Genomic DNA, 22,327 nt, shown 5'->3' with positions numbered 1-22,327 from the left:
CACAGCTTTGATCTCAGACTTCTGGCCTCCAGGACTGAGAGAGAATCTGTGATCGTTTGGAATGGCTACCCCAGGAAACTGGTACCGATGGGGACCCAGGAGCAGCAGCAGTTTGGAAGGAAGAGGTGGAACCCGGTTTGGGCCCTGCTGGATCTGAGGGTTTGGGGGTCTTCATGGGAAGGACCCCCGCAGGACTGACTAAAAATCCCCCAAGTGGTACCACTCATGTGCATGGAGCCAAGCCCTCATGCAGCTGCTCTCCCTGCCATCCCTGGATTCTCACACCATATATATATATATATATATATATATATATATATATATATATATATATATATTTTTTTTTTTTTTTTTTTTTTTTTTTTTTTTTTTCCGGTACGCGGGCCTCTCACTGTTGTGGCCTCTCCCGTTGCGGAGCACAGACTCCGGACGCGCAGGCTCAGCGGCCACGGCTCACGGGTCCAGCCGCTCCGCGGCATGTGGGATCCTCCTGGACCGGGGCACGAACCCGTGTCCCCTGCATCGGCAGGTGGACTCTCAACCACTGCACCACCAGGGAAGCCCTCTCACACTATTTTTATCCTCATGTTACAGAGGAGTTAACCCAGGCTCAGAGATGCTGAGCAGCTTTCCTGAGGTCATACAGCAAGTCAGAAACAACCCCTGGTGCTAAACCCAAACTGGGGGTGGGTAAAGGGCTTCTGAGTTCCAGAAAATTCCAGAGCCTTGGGGAACAACTTAAGTCGCTGGAGCTTGTTACATTGATCTAATGAACTAAAAAAACTTTTAAAAATGAAAAGAGGGGCTTCCCTGGTGGCGCAGTGGTTGAGAGTCTGCCTGCCGATGCAGGGGACGCGGGTTCGTGACCCGGTCCGGGAAGATCCCGCATGCCGCGGAGCGGCTGGGCCCGTGAGCCATGGCCTCTGAGCCTGCGCGTCCGGAGCCTGTGCTCCGCAACGGGAGAGGCCACAACAGTGAGAGGCCCGCGTACCGCAAAAAAAAAATGAAAAGAAAAACAATTTTATTTTCCTTTTTACTATTCATAGTCCTTATGTTCATGCATAAGTCTGGGATTTTTGTCACTTCCCAGGCAGCTTGGTAGGTCTGGGGACTGACCCTGATGGACACTGGTCGTGTCCCTGGCTGCACCCTGACCCTGGACACACTCCACGCCTGGCATCTCAATGACTGCCTTTGTTTTTGTTTCTTTTAATATTTATGTATTTGGCTGTGCCGGGTCTTAGTTGAGGCATGCGGGATCTTTTAGTTGTGGCATGCAGGATCTAGTTCCCTGACCAGGGATCGAACCTGGTCCCCCTGCATTGGGAGCACGGAGTCTTAACCATTGGACCGCCAGGAAAGTCCCTCGCTGACTACCTTTGAACTTGCCATTTTCTTGGTTCACACACCCTCACCCTCATCTTTGCCTGGCTCATTTCTCCTCAACCTGAAGGTCCCAACTGAGCCACTGCTCCTCGGGGAAGCCTCCCCAGCCCCAGCTGATGCTGGGTCAGGGGCGTGGAGACAGGTAGTGTCCCAGTCACTTATGTGTTCCCAGTGTCCAGCATCGGGCCCAGCACACAGCACATGCTCAGTAAGAATTTGGCCACTGTTCCTGGTCCAGCCCCACCTGGACCAACTCAGTCCCCTACCCCCTGGTCCCCAGCTACGCCCTGGCGCCCACAGTCTGTCCTCCCCAGAGCAGCCACAAGGGGGCGCCTGTGACACCTGAGCCAGGCCCCGCCCCTCCACAACCCTCCAGAGCTCCCACCTCCCTGGGGTAAAAGCCCAAGTCCTCCCCGTGGCCCACAAGGCCCTGAACGACCTCCCCCTTCCCCTCCCTGCCCTCCCCGCTCCTCTCCCCCTTACTCACTCTGCTCCAGACACACGGGCCTCCCGCTGTTCCTCCAACACACCAGGCCCCGTCCTGCCCCAGGGCCTTTGCACAAGCTGTTCTGGGATGTATTTCCCCCAGATCTCTGCACAGTTCACCCTCTCACTTCCTTCAGGTCTTGGCTCAAATGTCACACCCTCAGTGAAACCTCCATGGAGCACCCTGTTTAAAACGACAGTCCTGGGACTTCCCTGGTGGCACAGTGGTTAAGAATCTGCCTGCCAGTGCAGGGGACATGCGTTTGATTCCCTGGTGTGGAAAGATCCCACATACCGCGGAGCTACTAAGCCCATACACCACAACTCCCGAGCTTGTGCTCTAGAGCCCGCGAGGCACAACTACTGAGCCCACGCGCCTAGAACCCATGCTCTGCAACAAGAGAAGCCACCGCAATGAGTAGCCCTGCCTGGATGGAACTAGAGAAAGCCCGCGTGCAGCAACGAAGACCCAATGCAACCAGAAAAAAAACAAAAACATTCCTCAACCACCCCCCACCCTGTTCTATTTTTTCCTGTGCCTTTGTCACCATCTCAAATGGCACATAATTTTTTCTGTCTCCCCCACTGAAATGCCACTTCCAAGAGGATGGAGGGAGTTTGTGTTTTGTTCAGTTTGGGGTCCCCAGAACTTACATAGTGCCAGGAACAGAGTAGCTGCTCAATAAATACTGACTGAATGACTTTGTTTCCAAACTGACCTGCTAATATCAAGACCACCTCCTGGAGGGCGGCGACTACACTTGATTCATTTTTCTCCCTCCCCCCGCCCCCCCCCATGCCCAGCATCAGGTCAGTCAATATTTCCTGAGCACCTGTCATGTGCCAGTTGTGCTGGGGAAACAAAAGCAGGAGAGACAGCCTTTTTCATTTCTCTCTGATCACCAACATCTCCTCCCCTCCCCAGCCAGGACTCCATCCATGACCGATTGTGCAAAGTCCTCGTCTCAAACCCCTCTGATCCCCACCCACCGCACAGTGGCACCCCAGGCTCAAGATCTTTCAATTCAGTGCTAATCAAGGGACTAAAGACGGGGAATTAACCCTGCCCGATGCCCTTCTGCTGTGTGATCTAGGGCCAGCCACTTTACTTCTCTGAGCCTCCACTTTCTCATCCATAAAATAATAATACCATCCACTAAAGATTATAGGAGACATTCCCTTCTGCTGTGGCACCACCTCTCCACCACCCCCTGTCCCCGGTCACCCTCTCCACCTCCTTGTCCATCCTCTCATCCTGAAGCCATCCCCCACTTTGCTGAGAATAGCGGGGCTGATGGGCCCCTCCCTCTGCTTATAAACTCATTGCTTCCTGTCCAAGAGGGCAAGACTAGGACCCAGGGCTCACACTCCATCGGGCACACCGTCTCTGGGCTGCCGCTCCTTAGCCTCTGTTGCTCCCTCCTCCTCTGCCCCCACCTTACACACTGGGGCTTCTCAGGGCTCATCTGGACCCCCGACTTCCTGCCTACGGCCATGTTGACTCCTCCCACGGATTTAGTCGCCATCGTTGCACCAGTGATTCCCCCATCCGTGCACTCACCCATCCATCCATCCATCCATCCATTCATCCACCTGTCCATCCATCCATCCATCTATCCATCCATACATACATACAATATCCATTCATTTATCCTCTCATTCACCTGTCCATCCTCATATCCATCCATCCATCCATCCATCTGCTATCCATTTATTTATCATCCAGTACTTTATTCATCCATCCATCATTCATTCATTTACCCATTCATCCATCCACACATCAAGTTATCCAACCATCCATACATACATCCGTGAATCCACCCACCCACCTGCTGTGTTTCAGGTACTTTTCTAAGCACTCGAGACCTATCAGTGAACACAAAAGGCAGAAATATCCCATCTTAATAGGGCTTCTAGTCTATTGGGAGGAGAGAAAAACCACTAAAATAAAAAGTAAAATCTATGGTACATCAGAAGTTCTCATTTTCACAGAAAAAAAAGGGGGAAAGCAGGGAAGAAGGGTTTGGAGTGCTGGAGAGTGGCTGAGATTATAAATCATGTCTGCAGGATGGCTTCACTGAGAAGGTGACGTTTGCAGAGGATGAAGGAAGAGGCATGTGATTATTTGGGGGAAGTGTGGTCCAGGCAGAGGGCACAACCCATGCAAAGGCCCTGGGGCAGGACCGGGCCTGGCGTGTTGGAGGAACAGCGAGGAGGCCCGTGTGTCTGGAGCAGAGTGAGCGAGGATGTGAGGTGGGGAGAGGGAGGGTGACTCCATGGTTCTATCCTGAGCACCCTGAGGGCTTGTCTACATGACACCACACTGACCACACATGACACCACACTGACCAGAATGTTGGTGTGATCCTAGATCGGGGTCCCCCCCTCGGCACTGCTGCCATCGGGGCCGGGTCATCCTCTGTGGGGGCCATCCTGGGTGCTGTAGGGTGTGGAGCAGCCTCCCTGGTCACCAGCCAAAGCCAGGACCCCCCCCAACTCATGACAACCACAGATGTCCCCAGACAACGCCCAGTGTCCCCCAGGGGGCAGGATCGCTCTGGGTGAGACACACCTCACTGGACCCCTTGCTCCTCACCTCCCCCCACCAAGAGATGACGATTTGACTTTTTAAATCACCACAAATCACCACCCTTAGGACCACTCAGCTGTGCTGACAACTTTCTCACAGCACATTGTGCTCCTCGTGGGCACAGGAGGTCTAGTTCACTCAAAGGTGGCACATAATAGGGACAAAAAAAAAAAAAAAACAGTTGAGAGAGGGGGTGGGTAGGTAGGTGAAGAAATGACCTTGCAGCCCTACCCACCCACTTGGGGTAGCTCTAGATGACACCAAAACCCTTCCAATATAGACATTGCTATGATGAACGTGCTGTGTGTCCTTGGGGTGGTGCCCTCCCCTCTCTGAGCCTGCCTTTCCCCATAAGGTTGCTCAGGAGACCCCTAGTTGTGGTGGGAATGCCTCCTTGGGTCCCTCCTCCTAGTAGAGGGTCAGGGACAAGGACATAATGAGTGCCCCCTCCCCACCTCTCAGAAATGAAGACTCCACCCTTAAAGGCTGCTGAGAGAAGTAGGAGGGCAGTTAGGGGAGGTCACAATCTACCCTACATGACATCTGCAGGCAACCCGCCATCTCTCAGGAGCCCCTCAGAGGAGCTGGGCTCAACCATGGTGGCAGAAATCTCCGATGTTCGTCCAATACACCGGACCCCATCCTGCCCCAGGGCCTTTGCACATGCTGTGCTCACTACCTCCAGATTTTTGGGCCCTGAGACACACAGGCCACTATTCTCCCAACACAGCAAACTAATTCTGACCTCAGGGTCTTTGCACATGCCATGTCCTCTTCCTGGAATGCCTTTCCTTTGGGTTTAGAACAACAGCTTTCTCATCTGTAATGCAGGTCTCATCCCAAATATCACCTCCTGACATCTTCAGTCACTCAACGTCAGCTGTCACCCTCCAACACACATCTCATTTTACTTCCTCCAGAGCGACTCTCTCCTACCCAAATCTTATTCATCTGTTTGCTCACTTATTGTCAATCCCTCCTCCCCCCAGATTGCTTTGTGTCCCCCAGAGCCTAGCTCTGGCACATCCCAGAGACCTGACAGACAGTTGTTGACTATCTGGCTACCCAACCATCTACTGACACCAAGTATACGCAAGACACTACTGACAGTGATTGCATTAACCACATTCTATAAACTAATTCTAATTTTTACAACTACTCTGTAAGACGACTATTGATATTCTTTCTCTTTTACAAATGAGGACGCTAAGGCTAAGAAAAAAGATAAGGTGGTTTGTCCAAGATCACACAGAAATAAAAAGCAGAGCCAGGAACAGGAACCAAGCCTGTCCGGCTGCAAAGCTGATGGTCATTCCCATTCAGGTGGGGAGGAAGGTGGTAAATGTTGGAGGGGTGTCCACCAACCCAGCCAGCCAGCCATCCGTCCCTCTATCCATCCACTCACCCATCCATCCACCCCTCTACCCATGTATTCCTCCATCCATTCATCCATCCATCCATCCATCTATTCATCCATCTATTTACCCACCCACCCACCCATCCATCCATCAATCCATTCAGCCTTTCATCTGTCTACCCACTCTTTCATCCAGCAATGCACTCATACAGCCAAGTCACTGTCACCCATCCGTCCATTCATACCTAGAACTATCTGCTCACGTATCCATCTATCCACCTGTTGACCAGCCCCCCCCATCCAACCACTCCCTTACCTTCCCATCCTCTCATTCCCTTAGGCCCTTGTTCACCCACATGATCCACTTCAAAATGGTGAACAAGACACAGTCCCTGCCGTCACAGAGCTTACATGTCAGTGATGATGACCATGACCCCAGACCAACAGAGCTATTGCTAGGTCAGTGTCTTCCAAACCTAGCAGCCCCTCCCTCTGGCCCCGGACAAGGACAGCCAGCATCCCTGGATGGCTTTCATCCTGAGTCTATATCTCCACAATCACATCTCTTTCTCTGACTCCTTTATTTCTCTTCCAAAGTGGGTCAAGTCTCAGGTTGGGAGGTGTGACACCTAGCTATACTGCTGTGTGACTTGAGTCTGGGTGTTGCCCGTCTCTGAGCCCCAATTCCTCACCTATCCATGTGGGGGAGAGGAACCTGGTTTTCTAAGAACCACTGCGACCTGAGCACATGTCTGCTTCTTTGTGACCCTCTTGTCCCGTAGTGTGAGCCTCGCCCCAAGGGGAAGCTTCTGTTGTACCCATCCAGGTGTGTAGGAAATGTGCATATACTGAACAAGGCTGGGAGGCTGGAAAGAGGCCAATGGTGGCCATGACAGTTAACAGGACATGAAGCTCCCTTTTCATGCAGGTCTGAGATCCTCCCCTGCTCCATATTCTTCCATGGCTCCCCAGTGTCCTCAGGAAGGAGTCCAAGCTCAGTCCAGCATAAGAGGCTCTTCAGGGTCCAGCCCATGCCAACTCTCTGGCCTCACCTCCCATGCCTCACCTAATTCCTCCTCTACTCCATCTGTGCTCCTTCACTCCTCCAGGCCTTTGCAAACCCAGTTCCCTCTGTCCACATCCAGAAGGACAGAGACATCCACCTAGCTGACTCACTGCTTTTTTTCACACCCATAAAAGGGCCCAGAACAAAAAAAGTGCTCTGTGAATAAATACATGAAATGCTTTCTCCACCTGGCAAGCTCCTATTCATCCTTCAAAACCCCACTTCTAAAGCCCCTCTGCCATGCAGCCAGAGTCCCCAGGCAGAGCCTTCAACTTCCTATCCAGTTCCCTCAACCCTGCATCCCCTCCCTTTCATACAACCCTGACCATTCCAGCTATAGGTGCCAATGTCTAGCTCTGTCTACCAATCAGAGGGGTCTCAGATCTCTCTTGCCTAGTACAAGGCAAGGCCCCAAAAGGCTTTCCGGAAGTGTTGGCTAAATTAGTGAGTGTGATCCTACTGAGTGCTCCTAATGGCGAGGGTCTCATCTGTCAACATCAGGGGTGAAAGAGAGAGTCACCGGCCTATTTCAGAGATAGCTCGTGGGTCCACCCCCCATGCCAGAACTTCTCAGAGGAGCCCTGCCAGATATGCCCCACATCAGAAGGGGACCCTGGGGCTCCCAGGACTCTTTGCTGTTTTCCCACCAGGGCAAAAACTCTGTCTTTCCCCTGCTTGAACTTTCCCAGAGTCAGCATCAGCATTGCTCTGGGCCTTTGCACATACTCTACCAGGAACACCCTTCCCCGTCAACAGATCTTTCCCACCCTTCAGGTCTCAGCTTACTCGTATAATAAGCATGGCTCTGTGCCCAGCCCTGTGTCAAGAGCTTTAACCACCATTCCGGTCCTCACATCCCCCAACCCTCTCCGAGATGGGAGGTCCCGCTGGCCTCCCAACTCTATAGATAACAGCACTGAGGAGGCTGCGGCCTCCTCTGGGTTGTCCCCGCTGATGTGTTTCCACCATCGCAGCCCTGACATCAGTGCCTTGTAACCTCCTGGTTCCTCACTGTGTCCCCCACCATGTGGGATCTGGGGGTGGGAGGAGTCTGGGAGAGGATTTTTATCTGTTTGCCCAACACTGTATCCCGGGTCTAGGACGGGGCCTGGGACACAGCAGGTGCTCAATAAATGTTGGTTATAGGGGTAGATGGATTTACGGCTTGTTGACTCCATCGTGCCACATAGGGATTCCTATTTGCTCGGAATCTCAGCCCCGCACCAACGCCGGCACACAGTAGGCGCTCAATCAATGCCCTCAGCCTGAAGGAAGGCAGAAACGATGTCACAGTCACCCTCAGAAAAGCCTGTTAAACCCATCATCATGGGAAACTGAGGCACTGGGGGGGGGGTGCCTGGCTCGAAGCCGCACAGCCAGCCCTGGTGGCTCTCCCCAGCCCCCCGCCGTTGTCCCCTCCCTCCATCCCCCCCGCCAGGCAGCGCCTGCCGGCCGCCCAGCCCGCCGTCTCCCTGGGGCTGGCACGTCACACTCGGAATCTCACGCCTCAATCGCGGCGTGCTCCAGCCTCCCCCCAGCCGCCAGCCGAGCAGCTGGTGCTCCCATGGAAACCGTAGGCCCCGACCCGCCCCCTCCACCTGCACCGGCCCCCCTCACAACCTCCGCTTTAAGACAAATATTGTCATTAACATGCAAATATATATGTGATTACCATAAATGGGGGCCGCGCGGCAGCGGACGAGCCCTCTGGCAGGCGCCTGCCCTGGGCAGGTTGGGTATTAATATTCAGCCCGATCGGGAGAGGGACGGCCCGAGCCACACCAGGCACCTCGGGGGACCCCACGTGCACCCAGCGCCTTCGGAGGGAGGGTCCCAGAGGGGGCCTGTCCCCCAGCAGGTGACTGGAGGGGGTGATGACTGGACACTGGCCACTGGGAGACCTCTGGCCAGTGGGAGCCCCCCCAGTGCCTAGCCTGAGCCCCGGGTTGGGCTGGGAGCGCCGGGGGAGGCCTCCTTTCTCTGAATGGGGCACCGATCTGGGCGGGGGGAAGGTCTCGTGGTCTCCCTGCCCCCCTTCTCCAGCTCTGCCCCACTCCCGCCCTCTCTCTGCCTCTTCCTGTGGAGGGGGGGGGGTCTGGGGGCGGCTCCCTGGGTCTCTCCCTCTCTCCATCTCGGTGTATCTCTCTCCTTCTCTGCTCTTGCTGTGTCTCTCCACCTCTGTCTTCATCTCTCTCTCTTAAAAACAAAACACGCCAGCACCCAGGGGCCTGCCCTGTTCCTGAGGAATCTTCACTTCCCGCCCTGCCTTCTCCCCGCAACCCTGCCCCATCCCCAGAGCCCAAGGACCCGGCTGGACTCCCTGCCTTTCTCCTGGTCCCAGCACGGCCCGTAGAAAATGAGGTGCCCCTACCCTCCACCCTTGGCGATGGCTGTCAGATGTCACAGCCCCGCCCCCTCCCCTCCCCCCCCCCACCGCGGTGTGGGGTGGTCCTCATCCTCAGCTTGGGGAACACTGTCGCTCCTTCATCACACAGATATACTTCTGCTTCCTCTGGCCTGGGAGGGAGACAGGTGGGTGACAGCTGGGGGGCAGCTCTGGTCGGTCCTTGGGACCAAGTATTTGCCCCTCCAGCCTCAGTTTCCCTTCTGGATGAAATGCACAGGTGCTCACAAGCCCATGGGAGTGATGATCCCTTCACTGGGCATCAAAACAGGCCCCCAAATGTGAAAATTAAGGGTGTGATGGTGATCGTAAGAATAATGCGATACTGGATGGTCCTTCTCCCACTGGGTGCTGGGGTCACGGGGACCACAATGGGTGTTTTCACTTCACCCCACCCCGGCCCTTTCAGCTCCCCTGGTGCCCAGCCTCCGGCGGCCCAGAAAGCTCTCAGAGGATTTCTCTCCACAACCCGGCGTCCACACTCCCACCCCATGGCTCTCAGCCAGCACCCCCAGCAGGCACCCTGCACCCTGTAGGCTCCCCAGAAACGAAACCAGAGACATGTTGGCAGGAGGGGCCTGGAGCTCATCCCCACACCACAACCTCCCAGTCATCCTTCCACTTCCCTTTGGCTGAGCCCAGAGAGGGGCAGCCACTGGCCAGACAGAGGTCACACAGCTGAGCCCCACAAACAGGCCTCAATCCCAGCTGCTGGCCTTCAGCTCCCCCCAGCTCCCACCCACAGGTAAGGTCCTGCCAGGCCCAGCATAGGTGGGATCAGGAGGGGGAACCATTCGGGTCCTGATGGTATTGGGGGAGGGGATAGAAGGGGAAGACCCCCACCCCCATACCCCCCAGGCCCTGCATCCAGGGCTCAGCCCGACCCAAGTCTCCTGCAAAGTGGAGGTTGAGGACCAGGTATCATGGACACCCAGCTTCCTAATTTTCACCCTCCAAGGAAAGATCGCAAATGGGAAACACCCTGAGATGCCCCCGATCCCAACATTCTCCGGCCAGAAAAAAATAATCCCACCCACATTCATGAGAGCCTGCTCTGTTAACAGCAGGTAAACTGAGGCTCTGACCAGGTGAAAATCCAGCCACAGTTTCTCCCTCACCTTCCCACGCTGCGGGGGCGGCAGGGGTCTCCAGGGGAGATTTAAAAATGAGAAACGAGGGGAGGGCCACCAGGTGTCTCCTACTCCCTGTACCCCATCTGTCTCCCTGACCCAGAGCTCACTGACAGCCTTTCAATTCAACATTTGGGGGGGACCACGTGGACACTCCCCCACCCCACCAGAATCTCTCTAGAAAAGGGCCCTTCGGACACACCAGGGGGTGAGGGCTGTGGAAAGAGCCCTCCGTACAGCTGTGGACCCCTTAGCCTGGATAAGTGCAAGCCCTCTGCCCTCCTAGGCCACAGGGAGAAGTTAGATTTTCCAGGCCTTTTTTTTTTTTTTGGTGATGGTTGGATTTGAAAAGAGGTGGGGGATGGGAAGAGTTGCTTTCCTCCCCCAGGGTACCGGCTGGAGGGTCTAGCTGAAGTGGCAGGCCTGGGCTCCAACCCACCAGACCCTCCCTGTGGCCTGCCCCGACCCATCATTCATTGATTCATTCACTCGTTCATTCATCCATTCATTCAACAAATACGTATTCATGCTTACCATGCCCGCCACACTGAAGGGAGGACAGGCATGAATGGGGCCTGAAATAGGTCATGGGACCTGATCCATCCCCAAGACCCCTCCAGGGTCTCACCTGGGTTGTCAGCACAAAGCCTGTACCATCCCCACCCGCAGTCCCCAGCCCCTGCCGGAAGAACTGTCAGGGCCACCCCCATTCAGATACTGGGCCGTGATCAGAGCCCAGGGCTGGGGCCACAGTCCCTGGCACCCCCTCCCAGCATGCCATCAGAGAATCAGGTGGCAGGGAGGCGGGCAGGCCTCCCCACCCCACCTGCCTCCCCCGCTGGGCTGACAGGTCGCCCACGCCTCCTCATCCACCCCAGGATCTGGGCTCTGCCAGATGGACGGTCCAGGCTCATCGTCTTTGGCCTCAGCCTTCAACACACTGCTAACAGGCTTGGCCAGTTTTAACTTGAGCCAAAGGTGGAGGCGGCATTCGGGGTGGGGGGGCCATAGAGAAATGGAGGGGGGATGCTGCTCCAGACAGAGAGGGTGGGCAGGGGGGAGGGCAAACGGTAGCCTTTTAACCACCCGAGGCTGGTGCTCCCCCTGACTGGCTTAGCTGCCTGCACCCCAGACCCCCACCCCGCTTTCTTTGTAGTTACCGATTAGCCCGGGATCCTGGGCATCCGTGTCCCCCGTGGCCGGCTGGACCTGCCCCACCGGCCTGGCTTTGTGAAAATGACCAAAGCAATGGAGTCCAGAGGTGCAAACTTCCCCGACGGGGCCTGGAGAGGCCGAATGAATGGGGAGGGGGGGCGGCAGGGAGGGGTGGCAGCGTTCAGGCAGCTCCCCGAGCAAAGGGGCAGGAAAGAGTGGGTGAGGGAGGGAGGAAGGGGTGGGGGTCTAGAGGGAATGAGAGGGAGAGGGAGGGAGAGAGAGAGAGAGAGAGAGAGAGAAGGAGAAGGATGCTGGGGGGGAGGATGGGAGGTAGAGGGAGATGGGAGAGGAGAGAAAAGGAAAGAGAAGAGAGAGGGAGAGAGAGAGAGGGAGAGGGAGAGAGAATGCCGGAAGGTGGGGAGGGAGGGAGAGGGGGCGGAGGAGGGGAGGGGGCCAGCTCGGATCTGTCAGCTGCACCCCCAGAGGGGGGAGGAGGGGGTGGGTGGAACAGGGTTTGGGGGGGGAGAAATGATGCCGTGGCAGAGGCAAGCAGAGGGAGGAGGTGAGGAGAGGAGGGTTGGTGGGGGGGCGGGGGGGAGAAGATGCCGGAAGGTGGGGTGGGGAGGTCGAGGGAGGAGAGGGGAGGGGAGGGAGGGGGCCGAGTGCCCACCTTTGTGCATGCCCGTGTAGGGGTCTTTGAGCACCGTGAGCTCATAGATGCGGCCGAACTGCTCGAAGAGCGGCTTGAGGTCCTTCTCGTCCAGGTTGCGCGGGATCTGGCCCACGAAGAGCTTGATGGCGTCCAGGTCCTTCATGCCGTCGGGCTGCCCCCCGGGGGGCTCGGGCCCGCTGCTGCCCACTGGCGAGGGCCGCGGCTGCAGGAGCTGCTGCTGCTGCCGGCGCGCCTCGCTCTCCGTTAGGCGGGCCATGGCGGGCGAAGGCGGGCGGCGGGCGCGGGACCGAGCCGGCGGCGGCGGCGGCGGGCGGCGGGCGGACTCGCAGCTGGAGCGACGGACGCCGCCTCCCGCCTCTCTCCCGCCCCGTCCCCGCGCCCTCCTCCCTCCTCCGCGCGCCCGCTCGCTCCAGCATCAGGACCACAAAAGGGCGGCTCCGCAGCGGCCCCTGGTGGCCGGAGCGCGCCTCGCCGAGGCGGCGCCCCCCGCGCGCATCGCCCATCCAGCATCCCGCATCCCGCCTCCGCGCTCATCGCGCACCCCGAATCGCGCATCCCACATCGCACTTGGCACATCCTGAATCCCATATCCCGCATCCCGGCGCCCAGTCCGGCCCGGTAAACTGAGTCCACCGGGCCCGTAGCCCCTGCTTTCTGGGTAGGTGACGGCGAAGCTTTAGGCAGGACAGACCAGGCCCCCAGGTGGCACGGGCTCCTCTCACTGATAACAGCAGGAAAAACACTAAAAGTAGCGCACAGTTCTATACGGTGCTTACTTGGCATTTACAGGGCTGTCCTTGGAATGTTTAAGTATACAATCATGAATAATAAGAGCAACAAGAAAGAACACTTTGATAATACTACGTGCTAGGCACTGCGCTCAGCACAGCTTTAAGTTTGTAACTTATGAAATAGAAGTAGCAATCATTGTGTTATATCAACAGCAACACTTTCTGTCATACTTGCCATGTGCACATACTGTCCAAAATATTTCGAAGGATATGGATGCATTTGGGCCAAGTGCTCTATGGGCATCATGTCAACCCTGCTTAAAACTCTCCATCAAAACCACAAGGTGGTATCACCTCACACAGGTCGGAATGGCCATCATCAAAAAGCCTACAAACAGGGCTTCCCTGGTGGCGCAGTGGTTGAGAGTCCGCCCGCCGATGCAGGGGACACGGGTTCGTGCCCCCGTCCGGGAAGATCCCACGTGCCGCGGAGTGGCTGGGCCTGTGAGCCATGGCCGCTGAGCCTGTGCATCCGGAGCCTGTGCTCCGCAACGGGAGAGGCCGCGGCAGTGAGAGGCCTGCGTACCGCAAAAAAAAAAAAAAAAAAAAAAAAGCACCTACAAACAATAAATGCTGGAGAGGGTGTGAAGAGAAGGGAACCCTCCTACACTGTTGGTGGGAATGTAAATTGGTGCAGCCACTATGGAGAACAGTAGGCAGGCTCCGCAAAAAACTAAAAATAGAGCTACCCTATGATCCAGCAATCCCACTACTGGGCATATATCTGGAGAAAACTCTAATTCGAAAAGATACATACACCCCAATGTTCACAGAAGCACCAGTTACAATAGCCAGGACATGGAAGCAACTTAAATGTCCATCAACAGATGAATGGATAAAGATATGTTGTATATATATATATATATATATATATTCTGGTGTGTGTGTGTATATATATATATATATATACACACACACACACACAACAGAATACTATTCAGCCATAAAAAACAGAATGAAATAATGCCATTTGCAGCAACATGGATGGACCTAGAGATTATCATACTAAGTGAAGTGAGTCAGACAAAGAAAAATAAATATCATATGATATCACTTAGATGTGGAATGTAAAATAAATGATACAAACGGACTTATTTACAAAACAGAAATAGACTCACAGACATAGGAAACATACTTATGGTCACCAAAGGGGAAGAGGGTGGTATAAATTAGGACTTTGGGATTAACAGATACACACTACCACATATAAAAGAGATAAACAACAAGGACTCACTGTAGAGCATAGGAAACTATATTCAATACCTTGTAATAATCTATAATGGAAAAGTATCTGAAAAAAGGGACTTCCCTCGTGGCACAGTGGTAAAGAAGCCGCCTGCCAATGCAGGGGACACGAGTTCGAGCCCTGGTACGGAAAGATCCCACATGCCGCGGAGCAACAGAGCCACAAGCCACAACTACTGAAGTCCGTGTGCCACAACTACTGAAGCCCACGTGCCTAGAGCCCGTGCTCCGCAATGAGAAGCACGCGAACCACAAGGAAGATTAGCCCCTGCTCGCCGCAACTAGAGAAAAACCTGCTCGCAGCAACAAATACCCAATGCAGCCATAAATAAATAAATAATATAATTAATAAATTTTAAGAAATATTTTTAAAAAGAATCTGAAAAAGAATATATATATATAAAACCAAACCACTTCGCTGTACACCTGAAACTAACACAACACTGTAAATCAACTATACTTAAAAAAAAAAACCTCTCCAAAGATGTCCCAAAATTAAAACCCCAGTCCTTCCTGCAGCCCACAAGGCCATGCACAGCCTGCCCCGTCCCTTCCCTGCCCTCCCCTCCTCCCTCTCTCCCCCTCGCTCCCTCTGCTCCAGACACACGGGCCTCCTGGCTGTTCCTCCAACACACCAGGCATGGTCCTGCCTCAGGGCCTTTTCACGGGCTGTGCCTGAAATTCCCTTCCCCCAAATGGTGCATGGCCCACTCTTTCAATCTCCCATCACTTTCTCTGTCCACCTGATCGAAAATCGTTCAGCTACCATTACTTCCTTTCTCAGGCTTCCTTTTTCCTCCATAGCATTTATACTCATTTTAATTTAATTAATTTAATTCTAATTTGCTATATACTTACTTGTTTATTGATAAGCCACATAGCTCTTTCCAGGCGCCAGGCTCTGTGCTAAGTGCTTGACATGTATGAACTCATTTGATCCACACAGCAAATGCCTGGGGTGGGTACAGACAAATAAACCAGATATTTTACACTGTCATCAATGCAATGGAGGAAACAGAAGTGGAGGGACGGCTTTAGGAGGCAAATTCAGGGAAGACTTAGAGAGGATGGCCTTCAAGCAAAGATGAGAATGAAGCAGCAAGTGCAAAGGCCCTGAGACAGGGTTGGAGAAACAGGGATCAGTGGCTGTAAGAGAAAGAGCACCACACAGCCACTGGGGGCAGTCTACCAACAAGGACTTCATTTTAAATTTATTTTCTTTGTTTTTATTTTAAAATAAAAACAGGATCAGTAACAGTGCCATACTGAGCCAAAGGAAACCTCAGTAATTCTGAGTCTATTTAAAATGTTGACATTTTGTTCACCACGGATTTTTTCAGCATTATTTTTAGGTTTTTTTCAATTATTGCATTGGACTGCCCTGGTGGTGCAGTGGTTAGGAATCCACCTGCCAATGCAGGGGACACGGGTTTGAGCCCTGGTCTGGGAAGATCCCACATGCCGCGGAGCAACTAAGCCCGTGCGCCACAACTACTGAAGCCCGCACGCCTAGAGACCATGCTCTGCAACAAGAGAAGCCACCGCAATGAAAAGCCTGCGCACTGCAACAAAGAGTAGCCCCCGCTCGCTGCAACTAGAGAAAGCCCGCGCGCAGCAATGAAGACCCAACGCAGCCAAAAATAAATAAATAAAATAAATAAATTTATAAAAATAAATAACACAACCCAGATCTTCAAATAAAAAGAAAAGAAAAAGTTAGTGCATTAAAATAATCTTTATCTTGATGATGTTTTTTGGCACCCCCCCCTTAAACTTTGCTCCCCAGGCAAACTCACCCTCATAGCAAACATAAGAGGGAAGTATTGTTCCCATACCCACTTTACAGAGGGGGAAACAGGCCCAGAGAGGTCAAGTCACTTGGGCAAAGTCACACAGTGAGAGTACTGGGATTTGAACCCAGCCAGCTGGACTCCAGAACCCACACGCTTCCCGTGATCCCACACCATCTTTCCCATGCTTTACACAGCCAAGCTTCCATTTCCTTATTTGCCAAGTGAGATTAAGAGGGTGAAGCCCCTGGCATGGATTCAGTGAGCTAACAGGTGAGGCTCAGCATAGCGCCTGGGACATCTTTATCATTCAATAAATGGCTATTATCATGACTGTTACCAGAAGCCACCTGCCCACCCCCAGACAGGAGCAGGACGTCAGGACTGGGGGAGGAGCAGAGCCCGGGTGAGGGGTCCAGAGTCCTCTTAGAACATTCCACCCCTTGGCCCTGCCCAGCCCCTGGTTCTCGGCCAGCCCCAGGCTGGGCTTGTGGAGCCAGGCTGGAGACAGGCTCTGTCTCCATGGAGACAGGATGCTTGAAGCCCTGTGGCCCTCTGATGTGCCGGGAGAGTCATTTAAAAGAATAAAAATAAAACCCCACCAGCTCTCCTGTGAGTCAAAGAGGCATTTTTCTCAGCCTCTTTCTTCCACTGAGGGGAACAGCCCAGTCTAGCTTGAGTCTGACCTCCGGGAACTTAAATTCAGCATCCCACATCCTGAACAATACTCATCCCTAGAGTTTATTCCCTGACACACCTCAGCCGTATCAGGGAAAAGGTCATGGCAGAGAAAACTGAGGCTGTGCGCTTGAAAGCATCTGAAGCCCTCGAGGCCGACTCTCTGATTTATTATCAGCCAGAGGAAACCTTGTCACATTGGCATCATGGCAGGAGGCCCACGGTTTGGGCTGTTACTTAAAAGGCAATGAGGGTGGGAACAGAGCCTGTTGGGGGATCCGGGGCTGGGAGGTTTCTGGCAAGTTGCCTGGCTCTCTGGATCTGTCGTCAAACACCTGCCCCAGGACCTTTGCACTTGCTTAGTGTTCATCTCCCAGAATAGGGTTTCTCAAAATAATTACCCAAACTTAAATAAATTTATCTTAAAGGAAAACTGTCTACATTTGGGATCAGGTCATTCTCTGTGGGTGGCTGAGCAGCATACTTGCCCCACCCACTCGGTGCCAGGAGCACCCCCAGTCGTGGCCACCACAGATGTCCCCAGACACGGCCCAGGGTCCCCTGGGGGCAGAACTGCCCCAGGTGAGAACTGCTGATGTGGACAGGTAAGGTGCTTACCTCAGCAGAGGGGCCAGGTTGGAGTCAGAGGGCAGAGTGTGCACGAGACCACCTGGGCATCCTGCCAGGAATGCAGATCCCCATCCTGCGGGTCTGAAGTGCGGCCTGGGACTCTGCCTCCAGGTAAGGGCAGCAAAGTTATGAGGAGACATCCACTGCGTTCCCGTCTTGACTTTTACTAGCAAGACTCTCATTTCATAGGGTGTGGGTGTGAAGAAGGCTGAGCCCACGAAGGGAAATGTCCTTTCTGAGTCCCTGCCTTGTCCCTCTCTGCTTGAGGGTTATTGGTGGCGGCGGAAAGGTCAGCCAGCGGGACAGTCAGCAAGTGGGGCGAGGGGCCCAGCCTGGAGCTGCCCTGTGCCGGTGGCCCCTTCCCTTCAGTGGTCTCTGCACAGCCAGCCTGAGTGTCTTCCTGGGTGATGGTCAGCCGCACCCCGTCCCCTTTGACCCTGGTGCCCTTTGGCTCTGCCCCCTCCATGCCTCGAAGACCCTTACTGCCCAGGCTGTGTACAGCTCTTCTGGCACATTCCAGGGGGTTGAAGCCCTAGGCCCATCCTACAAGGGCCTAGGGGCTCAGGATGTGTCCCCCAGAAACACTACACCACAGTCCCCACCTGCCCCAGATGCCTGCCGCCTTCACACATCTAAGGACATAAAGCAGCCAGAGCTCTCCAGTTCTCGGTGCCTCCAACTCCACTGCCTTCCCTCGCTTGGGAAGGAGCTGCCCATCCACTTTCTTGCAGGGACCCTGGATCCTCCCCGGTCCCCACTATTTGGCTTCAGGGATGGGAAATGATTCCTCATTGGACCAACCCCGCCCTGTTCCCTCTTTCAGCAAACCCCACTCCCTGGACAGGACGGGGTCGGGGAGGGGGAGGTCTGAAGCACAGCTTGGCCAACCCTGAGAAAGCCTGGAGAAGGGGAAGGAAGGAAGGAGGGGCTGAAAACAGGAATAGAGATCCAGCCGTGGCCGCCCAGGGGCCGTGGCCCCTTCCCCTCACCCTTTCGCCACAAGAGTGGACACCTGCCCCACAGGGCTTCTTGCCCTGGGAATTTGAGCTTGGGAACAAGAGGGGCTGGGTGCACACCATGTTGAACACCAGAGTCGTCAGGGGTTTTATTTCCCCCCAGGTGAGAATGAGAAAGACAAGAATAAATTCCCGTTTCTGAATGAGCCAGCCTCAGTGTGATCCAGGCCCTTGCCATCAAAACCGCGTGGGTTTCTATATCGTAGGATTCCGTTTCTGTGAGGCGTCCAGAGCAAGCAAATCCACGGAGGCAGAGAGTGGCTTCGTGGTTGCCAGCGGCTGGGGGCGGGGATGGGAGTGACTGCTCATGGGGACGGGGTTGCCTTTTGGGGTGATGGAATGTTCTGGAATTAGATAGAGGTGACGGATGCACGTCTCTGTGCATGTACTAAAACCCACTGAACTATACACTTTAAAAGGGTAAATTTTATGGTATGTGAATATATCTCAATAAGGCTTTTTTTTTTTTTTAATTAAAAAAACCTGTCTGAATGCCGGCTGTGCCCTTTTGCCACGCGACCTCAAGGCAAGATGCTTCACCTGCCTGGATTTCCCTTTGGTTCTCTGTAAACTGGACATAAAAGCAGGTATGTGAGCCTGACCTGTACCTTTAGGAGGGATGGAAGGAGGGTCCCCGTTGGGCACCAGGGTCCTGGTTTCGGGCAGGAATCGTCAGTGGGCGCTGCTGACACCGTGGGGTGACCTGGAGGAGGAGTGGTATTTGCAGAGACTGAAGGATCTCCCTGCAAATTGCTTATTCATCACAAAGGGGGAAACAGTGACTCTCCGGTGAGATGCCCCGCAGACACTACATCACACTGCGCTCAGGAATGACACTCCCACTTCATTCACGGTTCCTGCAATGGCCCACCCGCCCCCTTTCCCCCCACTCCGGCTTGATTTCCTCTGGACCTGCTGCAGGTCAAATGGCGATTAAAATCAGTAGTAACTCTCAGAACTGAGACTGAAATGTCGAAAGAAGCCAAGGATGTATGTCCCCCGCAAAGGACCACAGAGCCACCCTGCTCTGGTAGCGGCCAAAGTTTTCCCACGATGAGAAAGGAGAAAAACCAGAGGGCAGATTGGGGGCCGCAGATTTTCCTGGAAAGAGCCGTAAAGGTAAGCACTTGGGGGTTGGTGGGTCCCTGGTGAGAAAGTAACCATGGGCCATACACAGTCTGGTGGGTGTGGCCGTGTGCCAATAAAGCTTTATTTACAAAGACAGGGAGCGGGCCGGACGCAGCCACGAGCTACAGTTCTCTGACCTCTGGTTAAACACGCTCCCTCCCAAGAGGCACCTATGAAGGCTTGCGATGGTATGTCCATCAGCAGGGTGCCGGGTGGGTAAGTTGTGGTGTCTTCTGAGGGTAGAATACTACACAGCAGGGAAAAGGGGTGTGGGGTGTAAGTGGGAGATGCCAAAACAAGAGTTAATGCAAGAGAGGGACGGCACAATGCCACCCATATAAGATGTGTAGGCCACACACCAAGCAATGCTGAATATTGTCCCTGGATCCGTAAATGTGCACGTAAACGTTTTTAAAAGAATGACAAAGTTACAGACAGTGGACGATGCCTCTGTGCAGAAGCGGGAGGGACCGAGGTGGTTTCATGGGACGCTCTTCCTGTTTTACAGCCTTAAAACAAAGACCCCTGGGAAGAGATCAAAGCCACTGGATGTGACCCTCTGGGGGTCCCCGTGGGGGGTGCAATGCCCTCACTGGAGGACACCTTTGCCCAAATCGTTTGCTGCCGCCCAGGGTTGATGGGGACCTCGGGTGATGCTCATGGGCACTGAGGGAGCCCAAGGAATGTGGTCATCTTCATAACTGTCCCCTGGGAGCCAGTGACCTCTCCACATCTCTCCTCTCCTCAGCCCACCTCTCCCTACAGCTCCCCATCACACTGAGAGCAGAATGCAAACGCCCACCAACGTCCTGGGGGCCTCCCTGCCCTCCCCTCCTCCCTCTCCCCCCCTCCCTCACTCTGCTGCATACACACGGGCTTCCTCTTTGCTGTCCCTGCAACACGCCGGGCATGGTACTGCCCCAGGGCCTTTGCACGGGCTGTGCCCTCTGCCTGGACCACCGTCCTGTCATCCCGATTTCACTCAAGAGCCCCCTCATGTCCACCGGGCATTATTATTATTATTATTATTATTTTTTGTGGTACGCAGGCCTCTCACTATTGTGGCCTCTTCCGCTGCGGAGCACAGGCTCCGGACGCGCAGGCCCAGCGGCCACGGCTCACGGGCTCAGCCGCTTCGCGGCATGTGGGATCCTCCCGGACCGGGGCACAAACCCACGTCCCCTGCATCGGCAGGCGGACTCTCAACCACTGCGCCACCAGGGAAGCCCAAGGGCATTATTTTTATTTATCCGTCTTTCCCAGCCGACCGCGAGCCCCACGGTCTCCGTTTGGTGGCTGCGTCTGCGGGCCCCCGCACGGTACCTGGCATGTGGCGGGGAGGTGGGGAAATACTGGTTGACACCAGTCGAACAAGACTGATCTGTAGTGACCAGACTAGCGGGTGCCTGGGGGGGAGGAGGGCGGAGGGAGGGGGTGTAAGGGGAGCCGGGGGCGTTTGGGACGATGCACACACCACGCCCTCCATGTGGGATGGCTTCATGGGTGCCTGTCCACTGTGCCTATGGACAGAAACACTTAAACCATTTTTATACATGAACCTCAATTCCAGAACGAGGTTTCCGGTACATACGTGTACACACATCCACGTACCTGGGGGTGTGAGGACAGGATAAGGCTCCAGCATGTAGATGGTGGCCATCTCTGTCTGCCGGGCCGGTGTTGTTGCAATTTTCCTTTTCTTGGCTACAGTCAATGGAACAGTTTTGTGGAAAACGAGGAAGAAATATCAACCTGTGTTGAAATGAGGAGATGAGGGACTGGCTTTGCCCCTGAGACGTGGGGAGTTTTACATGAGTCCGTGCTGGGGCCAGAGCCACCTTCCAGCCTCAGGACAGTGGGGGGCGGGGTGGGGGAGGAGAGTGGGGTCTGAGGAGAGGCAGCTGTGACCCTGACCCTATGGGCGTCACTAATGCAACTTGAGCAACCCCCTGCGGTCTGGCCCACACGGTCCCAGGAGCACCCTCCTAGCCCCTCCTCTGGGTTCGGGGAACCCAGCCCACTCCTCCCCTCCTGTGCCCCCACCTGGACAAGCACAGTCCTCGGCGCCTGGCGCCCTCCCCTGTCTGTCCCCCCGCAGCCGCCAGCAGAGGGCGCCTGTGAGCACGAGTCAGGCCCCGCCCCCTCCTCTGCCCACAGCCCCCCAGGGTCCCACCTCCCTGGGATAAAGGATCCCACAACCCCCTCCCTTGGCTCCCCCGATGCCTCGTCCAAATTGCACCCCCCTCACTAACTCCGTCGCCTGTGGCTTCATGTCCCCGCAGCATACGTCTCTGTACTGTGTATCCTACCCCACCCCCAGAACCCAAGCTCCTGAGGGCAGGGCTTTGTTCAAGGCAGACCCTCGGGAGCTCCCAGGCCAGAGCAGAGAACCTGACGCCGGAACCCCTGCGTTGAGCTGCACAGGGCACCACAGCCAAGCCAGGGCCTCCCCGTAGCCTGGTCTGCGGCTGGGTGGCGGGGCGGGGGCGGGGCGGGGGGGGGTGGCGGCGCCTGACCAGTGGGCGTGGCCTTCACACAGCCATTGCACCCTGCATCAGGTTGAATGGTGTCCCTCCAAATGTCACGTCCACGCAGAACTTCAGACTTATGGTCTTATGGAGAAATAGGGCCTTTGCAGATGTGATTAGCTGGCATGCAGTCCTGCCGGAGTAGGATGGGCCCTAAACCCAAAGACGCATCCTTATGAGAGAAGACAGAAAAGACGGCCACACGACACAGAGACCAGAAGCCGGGACAGACCTGGGATCCTCGCCCTCACAGCATCCAGAGCTGGGACACGAC

The 22,327-nt window shown here is 54.9% G+C and overlaps 1 protein-coding gene across 1 annotated transcript in view; it reads right to left on the bottom strand.

Annotated features, from left to right (window-relative positions):
* CELF5 (CUGBP Elav-like family member 5) overlaps positions 1–12,503 on the bottom strand; it is a gene marked incomplete at both ends in the record, with an annotated part of 46,528 nt that extends 34,025 nt beyond the window's left edge. Inside the window, 1 exon segment of the mRNA XM_082652119.1 lies at positions 12,245–12,503. Coding sequence (XP_082508245.1) covers positions 12,245–12,503 — 259 coding nt within the window.
* Between the last annotated feature and the right edge of the window lie 9,824 nt (positions 12,504–22,327).

This window comes from Grampus griseus, assembly GCF_964374135.1.
Source record: "Grampus griseus genome assembly, chromosome: 3".
NCBI classification, from domain to species: domain Eukaryota; kingdom Metazoa; phylum Chordata; class Mammalia; order Artiodactyla; family Delphinidae; genus Grampus; species Grampus griseus.
Note: the sequence above shows the minus strand (reverse complement) of the source record. Positions and strands in the feature narration are given on the sequence as shown.